We start from the raw sequence: 15,002 nt of genomic DNA, 5'->3' as shown, positions 1-15,002 counted from the left end.
GGCTAGGGCCTGTCTGGAAGCCTCCACCACCTGTCTAGGACCAACTTCCTGCAGCATTCCCCCAGGACAGCCCAACCCCAGAGCTCTAGAAAGGGCCAAAGCCTGCCATGGGGACACCTCAGCCTCCTCCAAGAAGCTCTCTCACCTTCCAGACCAGGACTGGGCCAGCTGAGCACCAACCCGTTCCCTCATTCACTTATGCAGAATGAATAAGTTCTGGAGGCAGTAGTTAATACTATTTTGTATACTTGAATTTTGCTAAGAGAGCTGATCTTAAATTTCTCACCATGCACAAAACAAAATGTTAACTGTGCAAAATGGTGGATATTTTCATTAGTTTGACTGTTGTGACATTTCAGTGTTTACCTGCTATCCAAACATCACAATGTAAAGCTTAAATATATACTTTTTTGTCAGCTATCTTTCAATAAAGAAAAAAACTAAGAGAAAAGATTATTACAATTAAGAATAATCTTTTAGTTTAAAATCACTTTTTCTAGCACAATTCTATTTGTTTAACATTTACTTTAAATTATTAGATTATTAAAAACCTGAGCTTTGATCTGCCTGAATGAAATACGATTGACTCTTAAATTACTATTAGGTAGTATAAAGTTGGAGTGCTTTTGTTTCATTTTAAAAGGAAAATATTAATTACGTAATTTTTTTCTCCTCAGAACCTAAAAGTAAAGTATCTCCTTGTGACACATTACACATCAACACCCATGTTGATGAAGAAACTGGAGAAAAGACATCTATCACGCTTGACATTGAGCCTGAATCCTTTAGCCCTGGACATGGCCCAATGGCAGGATTATGCATACAAAGAACAGCTGATACCCAAGAACATTTTCTCTATATGATCAATGGCCCTGATGGTGAGAAAAGGCAGCATGAGCTGCCAAGGAGAAGCAAGAAGCAGCAGAAAAGAACATTTATTTCACAGGAGAGAGACTCTTTTTTTGACACTGATTCCCTCATACCCTTTGGAAAAAGACTAAAGGAGCAAGAAGAAATCAAGAGAGAAAATCCTAGGGCACCTAAAATTGACATAAGAACTGACCATTCAAGTCCTAACTCTCACATTCCAAATTCTCCAGCACCAATTACTGAAACAAATGCAGGGAGTGTGTTAATTCCACCAACTGCCAAACGACAAAGAAGTGTGGGTGTGCTCTCAAGAGGAAGTAGTTTCCCCAGGGCGACTTTGCTTCCTTTGTGTACTTCATCAGGTAGCAGTAGTGGTCAGCACCTTGAACAGAAGCTGCCTGAAGGGAACTTTGAACCTACTACTCACTGTTTTAAAAGCAGTAGCCCCACTTTACCTGTAAACCTGGAGGCACAAGACAAAAGCATGACTGTCTTTACAAGTAACCCAGAAGTAAACAGAGCTGCTACAAGGGCAAGTGGCCAACTGCCTAGAAGTCCTAACTCAGAGGCAGATAATTCATGTCCTATAAATGAACTCACTCATGATCACTTACTGGCAAATGAAAACCAAAACTTAAAAGAACAAAAGGATACAGAGAAGTCTTTAAAATTTCCCCATAATGCTCTCAATGGTCGAAATGAAAGTGTAGAGGAAAATGAGGTTCTAAGTCAGTCTAAGAGTCTTAGTCTAGAAGTAATTTCTCCTATTTCTACAGAAAATCAAACACATTCTTGCACAATGCTTGAAGGCCTTCTGTTTCCTGCAGAATATTACGTTAGAACAACAAGACACATGTCCAATTGCCAAAGGAAAATAGCCCTGGAGGCTGTAATTCAAAGTCATTTGGGTATCAAAAAGAAAGGATTTGAAAATAAAAATAAGGAAGCTTCTAAAAATGTAAGCCTTTCCAATGAGGAAACCAACCAAAGTGGAATTAGGATGTCTGACACATGCATAGGACCACCAAGTTCAAGAAGTCCTCAGAAACTTCCGTCCTTAAGTGAAGTCAGCTCTTCCGCTGGGCCCACTAAAGATGACTTTTCTAGGAAGGTGATTGTCCAGCCAGGTGGTAGAAGACAGCGAGGGAAAAGGAAGTCAATCTGCCCCCCTGTATTGGACGATCGTGAAGTACTTTTACCAACTTCTGGGACATCAGGTGTTAATAGGTCTAAGGAAGAAGTTGCCTTGTATAAAGATCAAAAAGAAAAAGCAATTATTCATGGTAAGAAGAGCATTAAAGATAAGTCAAGGTGTGGATGATGATCATGATGGTAGTTAACAGTGTATGCCAGGCACTTTCTAAATTACAGATACAGATAATCATCACAACAGCTCTTCCTGATTTAGAATCTATTTTTATCCTCACTTTACAGGTGGCCAAACTAAGGCACAAGGGGATTAAAGTGACTTTAATTAAGGTGACAGAGCCAAGATTCAAACCTGGCAGTGTGGTGCCAGAGTTCACTAACGTGATTCAAAATATCAACACTGAAAGTATATTTGATATCTACATAAAATTAGTATTTATTCAGGTGTAACAGTCTTTATCCATGGGGAGAAGCTTTGTAACTAATATAGGAAGTGTTTTTGAAGTAAAGGCAATAAATTGTCAATGTCAGAGTTCACTTAACAGACCCTCTTAGGAATGATTGTGTGATTAGATGTAATAGGTTTGAGCAAAAGATTTTGGAAAATAGAAGTGACATGTTAACAATTTAAAACTTCTATTCATTTACTCAGGAGTGAATGAAAAACTAGACTTTACTCTGGTTTTATACTAGAGATTAGCAAACTTTCTGTAAAGGGCCATATAATAAATATAATCTGTGTTGTGTTATAGCTACCAAGTACAGTGTATAAATAGCCTTAGACAGTTTGTAAATGTGACTGTTCCATTAAGACTTCGCTTACAAAATCAGGCAGCCAGCTGAATGCAGGCTTTGGTTTATGAGCTGCATTTAATTAATTAAAAAATAATCATTGTATGACTTTTTATCACCTTAAGCCAATAAGAATACAAAGGAATCAGAAAGTAGGACAATTTAGTAATGAACTAGAGACAGTCTTTTGTATACTCTGAAATAACCTGCAGCTATGTTAAATTTTTCTTGAGATGATCTTCCCATTACGTAAAATTAACCGTTTTAAATTAAGTGAACAGTTCAGTGGCATTTAGCGTATTCACAAGATTATGCAACCATGATCACATTTAGCTCCAAAACATTTTCTTCACTCCAAAAAGAAACACCATGTGCATTAGCAGTTGTTCCCCATTTCCTCTCCTAGCTCCTGGCAAACATTAATCTGTTTACTTTCTCTGTGGATTTACTTGTTTTGGATATTTCATGTTAATGGAGTTATGTAATAGGTGACCTATTGTGTCTGGCTGCTTTCACTTGCTTTTGAGATACATCCACGTTGTAGCATATATCAGTACTTCATTCTTTTTTTATGGCTGAGTGATATTCCACAGTGTATATGTGCCACAATTTATTCACTTATTAGGTGATGAATGCAGGGACATTTTAAATGGTATAGAATCACAGTCATTTCAAGAGTAGTAAATTAAAATTACTCTTTGAAAAGGGGACTAAGTTTTCTTCAGTGAGATGAGCCAGCATTTGGTAGACTGTACTCTGGTATCTGTTGGGATCATAGTTTTAGAGTAGGAAGGACTTTGGAGACTTTTAGTCCAGTTCCCTTCTGAGGAATGAGGGCAAATGAAGTGAACTGACTTGCCCAAGGTGGCCCAGCTCATCAGTGGCAGAGGTGGGACTAGACCTCCATCTCCCTTCTCCCAGCTAATGCTGCCTGTCAGCACCATTCTATTTTTGGTATTGCAGAGGGAGAGCTGCTGTTAACCACCAACCTGTGACCGATTTTTGAACCATTCACGTAGGTTTTGGAGTCATGGTTGGGTAGAGTAAGGAACGTTTTGGACTTTAGAAGCTCACTCTTTATTGGGTACTGGGTATTTGTTATCGTTGTTGCTTTCTGTTTTAGGAAAAGAAAGTTATCGTCAAAAAGAAGACTGCCTTTCTCCCAGTAACAGTCCTTATTTAGCTGTGGATGGTGATGCCTTCCATGCTCCAGTTCATAAGAATGAAATACTGAGTGTAAAGCAGTTGTCTTTTCTCAAAATCACAGACTTTGAGTTACCTGATGAAGATTTTGGACCTCTTAAGCTTGAAAAACCCAAGTCCTGCTCAGAAAAGCCAGTTGAGCCTTTTGGATCAAAAACACACGGAGAGAGGCGTCTTAAAGAAGGAAATGGTATTGTCTTGGAGGAACTGACTCCTAAACAAATTGATAAGGAAATGGAGAGCTTGGAAGAAGAAATTGTTGTTCTACCAAAAAAAGCACACCTTAAAATGCCAACCTTAAAAAGCCAGCCTCAGGAGAAGAGCCTTTCTTCATCCATATTGCTTTTTACTCCTTTAAATACTGTTGTACCTGATGATGCTGACAGACAGACAGCAGATATGTGCTCACCTGCTTTCCCTATTTTAGGCACCACTCCAGCTTTTGGCTCCCAAGCACACTGTGAAAAAGGGTCTGCAGAGATTAATGGACCAACTTGCTCTATACCCCATCTTGCTCACCTGGAAGACAGTAGTCATAAACAATGCAACAGTTGGACCAACCCACCCAAATTGGATAGCAGCCTGTGTGTTTCCAGTAGGAAAGGACAGCCTTTCTGTGACTCTGATTCTGGTCCCCAGGCAACACCTCTACCCACTGACTCATTCACTTTCAAAGACCATCAGCCTTGTGGAAATTCATGCGTGGAATTGAGGAAACATTCTACTGAACAGGTGCAATCCACTTTGTGAAGTGTTCTCTGAAGGAAGGCAGGATCAGTGACTATGGGTAGCTTGGCTTCCTTGCAAAGTTGGCTCCTCCTGAGCATCTAAGAATGGTTTAATGTGTTTTTTATATGACTTCACTGTAAACATTAAGTTCCTCTGGGGGAAATTAAGGTTAATTTAGAAATAAAATTTTAAATATGGAGGATCCTATTCTCTTTGTCAGCAATGAGGAAGTAGCATTTGGGGCTTTGCTACTGTTACCAGAGACATTAAAACATACAAAGCAGACATTTCGATGAAAGAGAGAGGCAGGCAGACATCATCTATAAAATGTAGATTAACGGTGTACCTTTTGTTTCCACAGACTAAACTAGCAGACCTTCCTGTCTATGATAGCCTAACCTGCAACCTACAATTGGTTTCAAAGTTAAAGGTCAGAAGACTGTTCCCTTATGATGTGTCTTTTGTCTTCATGTGAAAATTTTAATGATTTGATAGGAAAATTGAGAAGAATTTGATCATATAGATTCTCATTCTTAATAAATTTGGTGAAGTAGATTCAGAAAAACATTTGAGTTTTGTTTTTTACAGTATTTGCTTTTATTTATATTTTGAGATCTTCTCCAGAAGAAATTTATATGTCAAACTATGGCCAAGAATAGCCTAGGCTAAGTAACTCGACTTCATACCTAAATTTAAATCAGGCATGTTGAGAGTGAAGGATCATTCATGACTCTCTTACCCTACTGGTATAATGTTTCTAGAAGAATCACGGTGATCTATAAGTACATGGGTAGCAATTCTAGATTATGAGATAATGAATGGTTAATCTTTCATGTGCTATGTGATATATGTAGCTGAGAAATACAAACCATGATATTCTGTTAATGAAATGTTAGTAAATCCTGAGAAGTGGATGAGACCCGTGTCCTAAGTGTTAGCATGGTAGTTGAAGCAGCGAAGAGCAAGTTTCTTGAACTCTGCACTATTGCCACTCAGGGCTGGAAGATTCTCTGTCATGGAGGCCGGCTTGGGTACTGCAGGATGTTTGGTAGCAGCCTGAGCCAGGAGCACCTCCTCCCCAGGTGTGACAACTGTCCCCCCAGGGGAGGTTTGAAAGTCACCCCCAGTTGAGAACTGGTGTAGGTAAAAGAGCTTTAAGTCCCCATAAATTCTTTCTGCCAGTTAGTGGCCTTGTGACCTTGGGTATAAGTTACTTAGCCTTTGAGCCCCAGATTCCTTTTTCTATAAAAAATACATAGTAATTAATATATGTTGTTTCAAAGCTATTCTTGAATCAATTTTAATAAATTTCTCAAGGAATCAAGCATTTCATTCATATTTGCAAAATTGTAGGTAAGAAGTTATTTTTTATTCCTATAGGAAATGATCAAATTCTTATAAATTTTCCTAATAAAAAGAATAAAATTTTTGTGTACATGCAGGTAAGCCTTTCTTCCCCCCTTCTCCATTTCCAGAAGTATATTTTTCATACATCAAACAGATCTTTGCATTCTGTTGGTCTTCCAGAAAAACTAGTTTTTGGTTGTATTGTTAATTGGGTTTTTTCCAGTTCATTTGTGTCTGCTTTATTTTTAATTATTTCCTTTGGTTTTTCTTTGTGCTTATTTCATTGTTCTTTTTCTAACTTATTGAGCTGCTTGCTTGCTTTATTTTGATTTTTCTTGCTTTTTGATAAATGCCTTTGCAATTATAAATTTTTTTGGCAGTAACTGCTTTGGCCATACTCTGTGTGTTTGGCTACACACACAGTATGTGTTGTTCATTTAGAAACTGTGTTGCTTCAGTTTTGTTCCCTCTTCAGCCCATGTGGGTGGTTCATTGGGATGTTTCATTTCCAAATGGGTAAATTCTTATGGGCTAACTTTTGTGATTAAATCTGAATCTGTTCCATTCTGGAGCTATACATTTTTAAATCTATCATAACACAAGTCTATGTGGGCAACTTTTTTAGTTAGATAAGACCCACAAAGCTCTTTCATTTGACCTACATAGAACTTTAATTACATTTACTTGGTATTTCATCTTATCCTTGTAAATCCATCACTTTTCATATTCTTTTCTTAAAACAGACTCCCAAGTATCCCTTTACCATAACTGTTGTTGCCATTCTGTGTCAGAATCCCTCAGGTTCCTGTTCCGTGGATGTGAGTGCCATGTGGTGGGAAATAGCTGGTTTCCGAGAGCCATGTATTATAACTGCTTGTGAATATGTCGTTTCTCTTTGGAAACCTCTGGATAATTGGCAGTGGGAAAAAATTTATTCCTGGCACTTCGCCGAGGTAAGTAAGAACCTTGGAGATGAAAGAGGTCTTTGCAATCAGTTGCATGGTAATATGGATGGGTAGCTTACCAAAAATGGGATCTATGACCATGCAAGACAAAACAGAGAATGAGTTTTTTCCCAACATTTTATTATGAACAGTTTCAAAATACAGAAAAGTTGTACAGTGAGCACCCATATACCCATCATCTAGACTCTACAACTAATATTGTACTTTATTTGCTTTTTCAAATACTTATCCAGAAATGGGTTTTTATGCTGGCCCTGTTAGAGAAGCTTGGAATTTCATGTCTGTTCTGACTTATAAACTTGCTGGTATCTGTATTCTTTACCCCTCACCAAAACATAATTTCTGCTGCTTTTCTACGTGTATTTTCTAATAGTTCTTATCCATCTTCATACGTATCTTAACATGGTTGCAATTCTAGTACGCTTAAAAATTTTTAATCTGCCTTTCTTCACCATATAAACATTTTCCCTTATTTCTACATAATTTTCATAACTTACTTATTTTGAAAATTATTTATTTTTACCCCAGCTTTGCTGAGGTATAACTGACAAAACTGTAATATATTTAAAGTGTGCAGTGCGATGCTTTGATAAACATGCATTGTGAAAGGATTCCCACAATCAAGCTAATTAACATGTCAGTCACCTCATGGTTACTTTTTTGTTTTTTGGTAAAAATGCTTGTTCTCTAGTCTGTCCACTGCCTCTAGCACTGTGCTTTTTACATACTGTACTTGGTAAATTTTTTTTTTTTTAAGATTTCCTGTTTTTATTGTATCACTTTTTGTATTTTTGTGCTTCAAGGAATGTTTCCATTTCATATAAATTGTCAGATACATCTTGATATACACACTATAATTTTTACATATTCTTGATGAATTAACATGGTTATCATGAAAATATCCCTCTTTATCCCCGATAATGTTGTTCTGAAATCTACTTTTTCTGATATTAATATTGCCACTCCAGTTTTCTTTTAACATCTGTATATCTTTTTCTTTTTTTGTTGTTCAGTAAATATTTGTGTGAATAAACTCATTTTATTTATTTTTTATTTTTTTATTTTGATATCATTAATTACAGTTACATGAGCGACATGGTTATGAATAAACTCATTGACAATGTTCCATCTGTTCACATGCCAGAATTCATTTAATTTTTCCCCTCTTGTTACAAGTATAGATTGCATCAAAAACTGCTATAGTCAGCACTGTTTTGCATATAGTTTATTTGGATTTACAGCTCATTAAAAGAGGATGTTTGCTGAAACTTCCCTCATTTGTTCAGATATTAGAAACTATCTTGGTACAGTGAGACTAGACAGAAATGTGACAAATTATAGAAAATTTAGATTCATCAAAAATGAAACAATCAAATACAATTTGGGGCTGCTTTGTTTTACTTAGGTTCCAGTATTACAGATAGTTCCTGTGCCTGATGTCTATAATCTGGTGTGTGTTGCTTTGGGAAATCTGGAAATCAGAGAGATCAGGTAGGTAATTCTCAAGGAGTAGTTTTTTCCTTTATCAGCTTGTTTTAAATGTGAGTTATAACCTAGGCTTGAGTCCTGAAAGCATTTAAATTTAGATCTAAAGAAAGATTTGTTTTTTAAAAAGAGCTTATCAGTTGAAGAGAAACTAAAGTTTCCATTTAAAATTTGAACCTAATCCTTTAATATTAAAGGCTTATTCTTCTCTACATTTTTCCTTATGTTTGGTTCAGAGCATTACTTTGTTCCTCTGATGGTGAAAGTGAAAAGCAGGTACTACTGAGTTCTGGAAATATAAAAGCTGTGCTTGGCCTGACAAAGAGGAGGCTAGTCAGTAGCAGTGGGACACTTTGTGATCAACAAGTAGAAGTCATGATGTTTGCAGAAGATGGAGGGTAAGAAAAGCTTTGGTTGGTTTTAACTATTAGATAAGGAGTGGTTTTATCACAGGGGTTCAGAGAAAGTTGGATCACTAGCCTCTTGTTTCTCTGTGCTATAAGATGTAGTATAGCAGGTTCAGCCTTGACACTGGGCTATAACAGTTTAGAGAGGGGGAAGCCAGATAGGGCAGAGAAGTCAGTGGAATGGAGAGACTTAGCAAATGTAGTTTGTTCTTCCTTCAGTCTTTGAAATCTCTGTGTGTCCCTTAACTATGACGAGTACCTCAAGATCCTAGACCCTTTTCTTGTTCTACACACTTGGTTTCCATTGCTTCAGTTACCATCTAGAGGCCAACTCCTTGCAAACATATTTCTAGCTCTGAGCTTTTTCTCAACTTCTAGACCTGAATTCCTGTTTATTAGACGTCATGGATACCGCAAATTCAACATGTTAAAAACTGAACTCACAGCACCCTCTATGTCAATATGTTCTTGTTAACACTTCATTGTAATTATTTGTCTTTCCTAATAGGGCATATCTTGTTTATTCATTACCTGTTGCAGTGATCTAGGCAAAAGACAAATAATTACTTAAATTAGAGAGGTCTTAGTGGAGATAAAGAGAAACAGACAGATTTGAGAAAGATGAGATGATTAAAATCATCAGGACTTGGTGATTAAACAGAGGGGCAGGAGATAAGGATAATATCCAGATTTCTAGGTTCGTCAGCTGGGTAGGTGGTGATACAGCTCATTGAGATAAGAATGAGGAAAGAAATGGGAAGTTCAAAGAGAGAGTTGGTAAGTTTAAATTTGGGTTTGATGAATTTAAGGTGTTTGCAGTATATCCAGGTAGATAATATGAAAGTAATACATGTTCTGGAGAATATAGCCAATAATTCTGTGACATCTACCTATATTGACAGATAGTAACTGCACTAGTCAGGGTGACAGTTTGATAATATGGGTAATTGTTGAACCACTGTGTTACATACTTGAAACTAATATAAGATTGTATATCAGTTTTACTTCAATTAAAAAAAAAACATGTTCATTATAGAAAGTTTGGAATACACGGTTTCTAGTTGAAATTTTTTTCTGGTGTTAGTGTTTATTACTCATAATTTAATGATAAGTAGAAGAGCTGCTTAGGAACTGCTTTGGTATATAGGGCTGATTTTAATACTGTTTTAAATGCAGAAGCAAAGAAAAACAGTTTTTGATGCCCCCTGAAGAGACTGTATTAACTTTTGCTGAGGTCCAAGGGATGCAGGAAGCTCTTCTTGGTACCACTATAATGAACAGCATTGTCATTTGGTAAGCTTTCACTCAAGGTCCTCGGTTTCCTTATCTTACTATGAGGATATACTTCTAGTTTCACAGGCTTGTTAAGATTAGGTAAGCAACTCTAAATGATTATATCTTTGTTTATTGTCAGATGCTATATACTTGTCTTAACAAAAACATTAATTCAGACAGTGAAAAAGATCAGTCTGAGTAGACTATTTAAAAATAAATGAAATTTTATTTCTGTCAAAAATGTATGTTTTTGCTTCTGGTTAATGGTGGAGTGGCTTCAATCAGACCAACTCTCCTACCTCAAATAACTAAACTCTGGACAAAATATGAAAAAAAACTATCTGAAGGCACTGGAAAGTGAGAGAAAGAAGAAAGATAGTTGAGAGGGTTTGACACTGAGAAGAAGGAAATGTCACTGCATGATTTCCTGTCTTTGTGGCTTTCATGAGCAGGCTGCAGTCTGCACACTGGGTGACTAAAAGCCTGATAGAAAATCTATCATACTGGCTTAAAGAACCAAAGACAGAGTAAGAGTGACCATAGGAGCTAGAAAGTAAAGGAGAAAAATCCCAAAAAGTAGAGACCCAAAGAAGGAGCCCTAACTCAGGCTGTGAGCTCTACCTAAATATCTGTCTCATCTTTAAACTGCATGTGCACAGGGCAGCCTGGGTAAGGCAAAAAAGGCCAAACTATCTTCAGCATTTGAAATTTGAGTTTAGCTAAGTTGACTGTTTATAAGAAAAAATAAAGATCAATATTCTTCAGAGGAAACTAACAGAATACAGAGTTTATTAATAATAATGTCTAGAATATAACCCAAAATACTAGATAGTAAAAGAGTGATTACAGGATCCAAATTAACAAATTTGTGGTAGAGAAACTGAGGTTGAGGAGTCCCCAGCCACCTCTCTTTCCCGACCACAGTGAGAACCATACCGGCCATAGATAGTCACAAGTATAATTTGTATTAGGAGAGTGTATTGATTTTTTTTTTCTCAGAACCCTTCTCTGTTAGCTGTCTCTTTGGGGCCAAAATGGGTCTTGTAAGAGGAATTATGATGCTAGTGTCCCTACCATCCTACCTATTCTGCCTTGTTCAACTCTAATCCTCTGGTAATAAACTAGGAAAATGTGGCCCTCAAAAGAAACTTTGTCCCCTCCCCTCACCAGAGAGCCTCTGAAATTAGACTATGGGCTAATCTGCCAAGAGACTCTGTTTTCTAAGGTCCTGCTGTCCTGAGCAGCAGGTTTCCACTTCTGGCACTTAACTCAGGGCTTTTGCTTGGAGACCCTATTTAAGGAAAGTATACTTCATACAAGTTGTGTTTTCTTCCTGCTATTTCTATAATCCGGATCTTCATTATTTGGTTCCTGGACTATTGGTATAATGTGGTAATTGGTCTCCTTGCCACCAATCAGTATTCAGCCTCTAGGTTATCTTTTATACTGTCACCTAATAGACACTCTTCCTCCCAGCTCCACCCTCTCCCCTTGGAAATAAAAGCTTCAGTGTGGCCCATGTTTGCTTTTCTTCAGCTTCCATTTTCACAGTGCTTTATTACAAACATCTCTCCAGCTATTCCATACTCCTTGGCTCCCTTTTTCCTTCCCATTCCTCAATGCCTGCTTTTTCTAATAGTAGTCTTTTGCCATTTCACGTATAATGGATCACAATGGAATCTGAGGTTAGGTGGGGAGTCTTGATGCTTAGTTTCTGAGTATAAGTTTAAGGTCTAAACTTAAGGGGTATCTTCAGTCCCACAGCTGCCTTGATTTCTGTCATACCACCTCAGCCTTATTGACATTTCTCTCTCTGAATTCATATTGCACTTACTTTTAACTTAGCATATGCTCGTTTGTATTATGAAAATCCTTGAAGGTAGGTGCCATATCTCATATCTGTTCTCAATAGCTGCCTTTGTTCCTCATTCAGGCAGTTACTCAAAATCTATGGATCTTACTTTGTATCAAAAGCTATAATTTAATGTTTGGGCTCTATATAACTTTATTTTTACATATAGTAGTTGTTCACCTTTCCTTTTGAACACCTGATATGTTAAGACATCTAAAGCTATTTATGTTATGCCCAAGATTTGAGTGGCCCTTTGGAAGTTACTGCTGAAGGTCTAAATATCTAATCTAATCTAAATAACTAATATAATCAAGCTTCTCATAACTGAGCACCCATCTTTCAATCATGTAACAGATATTTGAGCTACTTATGTACCATTTTCTGTGAGCAGATATGAATCAGATATGAATCCTGGTACCAAGCCACGTAAGATCTAGTGGGTAAATAACTTTGCTTTATGATTCAAAGTGTATGATTTACAGTTCACACAAGGTCAAAGCGATGGAGATTTGGACAGAATGCTTTGAGATTTGGGGTAAGAGCAATTACCAGAATCAAAATATGTACTGACCTCTCTCTGTACGGGGTAAACCTATTCTCGTGTCCTTTATGTAAGGAAAACCTTGTGTATGCACATGAGAACTTAGTTTTCCTTCTACTTTTTGGAACATATAAAAGTTTGGAAGTATTTGTTGAATACTGTGTCATACTCTATTGCAGTACATATTAAATAAAAAGTGAGATGTACAGACAGTACTATAGGGAATTGGAGGAGAGGAGAGTTCTATGGCCTGGTGTAGACAGGAAGGAGTGAGAGAATCTAAATTGAGCTCATGCAGCTGGGAGGAAGTGGGCATCATCCAGGCCCAAAGGAAGCGATGGGCATTGGTCAATACGAGGATGAGAATTAATAATGAGGAGGGCATTAGAAGGGATAGCTAGAACAGAGGTAAAGAGCCAGGAACATGCACGGTACGTGGTAAGGAGAGAGGGAGGATTTCACGTAAGGGAGCAATGAGTCATACAGTATTGCAGCGCTGGCTCATGAGGGCTAAACACCATGAAAAGAACTTGGGTTTTATCTTGTGGCTAATGGGGGAGCCAACTGAAAGTTTTTCATCAGTAGAGTCACCCGACAGAGCAGTTGTCAATGTTACAAATCCTCAATAAAACTAAGGAGTGATTCCAAAAAACTTTCTTTTCTTTATATTCACCTTCTCTCCTCTCTTTTTTCCATTTTTTATCCCATCTCGATCTTCCCTTCTTCCTCCATTATCTTGGTCTAGCTCTAGCATAAACATGCCTTATAGAGACATAATTATAAATCTATTTTAGGTGTAGTCTCTCACCTAACCAAATTTGGTTTCCTGACCATTGTCTTCCATGGAAAATTTAAACCTAATGAGAAGTGTGACAAAATCATAATGATCAAGTTATACCATGTGCCTAATTTCAGAACCAAGTAGAATGAGACCATGGGAAATTTTTCCCATGTAGTTGGGAGACGTTTACATAGTGGCATAGCAGATTCACTCTAAGGCTAAACTATCAAATTAAACTATTGGCAAGTTAACCTATAGTTTTATTTTTAGCTAAATCTAACTGAACAAAACTAAGATACTGTGTCCCTTAGTTTTTCCCTTGTTCACCTCCTAAAGGATGCTGTGATAAATAAGAGAATATTATGTGAAAACCAGTTGGCTGGAAGAATGTTATCAGTTTGTTTATTTTTGGTGTCTAAGGAATTTAAAAACTGGTCAACTCCTGAAAAAGATGCACATTGGAGATTCCTACCACGCTTCAGTCTGTCACAAAGCCTATTCTGAAATGGTGAGTAACCACCTGCTGACACCACTGTGCCTGCTTCCTATGTTGCTGTTGGTCTCACTGAGTGGGAGCAGTAACTTAGTAAGTAGGGAGTAACTGACCCTCCCAATTGCCTTTTTTTTTTTTCAAAATTGGATAGCAGTGTTTGTTCTTCCTTGAAATTTATGGATGAAAATAAGTGTTGGTACAATATGATTGCTTGGTAAATTTTCTTGTGGTATGACTTAAGGGCAGACATTTGTTTCTCGCTATGGGTTTATACTGGGAAATAGTATGCCTGTTATCAGACTTGGCTCCCATCCACATTGCCATAAATGATTTGTGATGTGAATGACTACCCTTAAGGAGGATGATTAAATGGCCCTAGACATGTTTTTCTCTTAGGCTTCAGTGTTCTTCATAGCCATTGTTTTAGTAGACTTGGCTTGCAGTCTGGTTTTGACATCGGCACAGGTTGAAGGCTGTTGTTCAGGAGTCTGCAAAACTGATTGAATATCCGCCTTTGAGCTGCCAGCAGAAGCGGGAGCAGCCAGCTCAGCCCCGTGTGGAGACTGACTGGCCTGGCCTCAGTGGGAGCCCCACAAACATCAGCACGCAGAGGCGCTGAGCACAAATGATGCCTCTTTCCCTAGCCTAGCAGTATCTGTGGGAATGCACTCAAAAGTTGTGAGACCTTAGATAATCTTTCACATTTTCTGGAGACTAACTTTTTTCATCCTAAAGTAAGAGGGTTGAATTTGTTTCTGGAATTATCAGTTCTGTCAACTAGCCATTTATTTAAATAATTTTATATATTTGCTATTATAACATTAATACCTATTTGGTGTTAAAACACTAAACACAGAAATGTGTAAGACAGTAGGTAAAAGTTCCACATGAAGCCAGACTCCAGAAAGACTAGTTAATAGTTGAGTGTGGGAATTGGCAAACTTTTTCTATAAAGGGCCAGATAGTAAATATTTTCAACTTTGCAGGCCACATGGTCTCCATTGTAGCTACTCTGCTCTGCCACCGTAACACAAAATCTGCCATAGGTGATATGGAAACAGATCGGGGTGGCTGTGTTCCAATAAAACTTTTTGGATAGTAAAACTTTCTGAA

At 37.5% G+C, this 15,002-nt stretch overlaps 1 protein-coding gene across 8 annotated transcripts in view; it reads left to right on the top strand.

The window, feature by feature from the left end:
- The window catches only part of PALB2 (partner and localizer of BRCA2), a 28,328-nt gene that overhangs the window by 3,294 nt on the left and 10,032 nt on the right, over positions 1–15,002 (top strand). For 3 of the 8 annotated variants that reach the window (XM_036916938.2, XM_036916935.2, XM_036916940.2), the window contains 8 exons: positions 678–2,153; positions 3,935–4,746; positions 5,105–5,173; positions 6,882–7,043; positions 8,461–8,546; positions 8,777–8,938; positions 10,124–10,240; positions 13,817–13,904. In XM_036916938.2, coding sequence (XP_036772833.2) covers positions 678–2,153; positions 3,935–4,746; positions 5,105–5,173; positions 6,882–7,043; positions 8,461–8,546; positions 8,777–8,938; positions 10,124–10,240; positions 13,817–13,904 — 2,972 coding nt within the window. Of the gene's footprint in view, positions 1–677; positions 2,182–3,934; positions 4,747–4,773; positions 5,174–6,881; positions 7,044–8,460; positions 8,547–8,776; positions 8,939–10,123; positions 10,241–13,732; positions 13,905–15,002 lie in introns of those variants that run through there. The other 5 variants (XM_057487041.1, XM_057487039.1, XM_036916936.2 and 2 more) reach the window with 5 other exon arrangements.

Source organism: Manis pentadactyla, chromosome 10, assembly GCF_030020395.1.
Source record: "Manis pentadactyla isolate mManPen7 chromosome 10, mManPen7.hap1, whole genome shotgun sequence".
NCBI classification, from domain to species: Eukaryota; Metazoa; Chordata; class Mammalia; order Pholidota; family Manidae; genus Manis; species Manis pentadactyla.
Note: the sequence above shows the minus strand (reverse complement) of the source record. Positions and strands in the feature narration are given on the sequence as shown.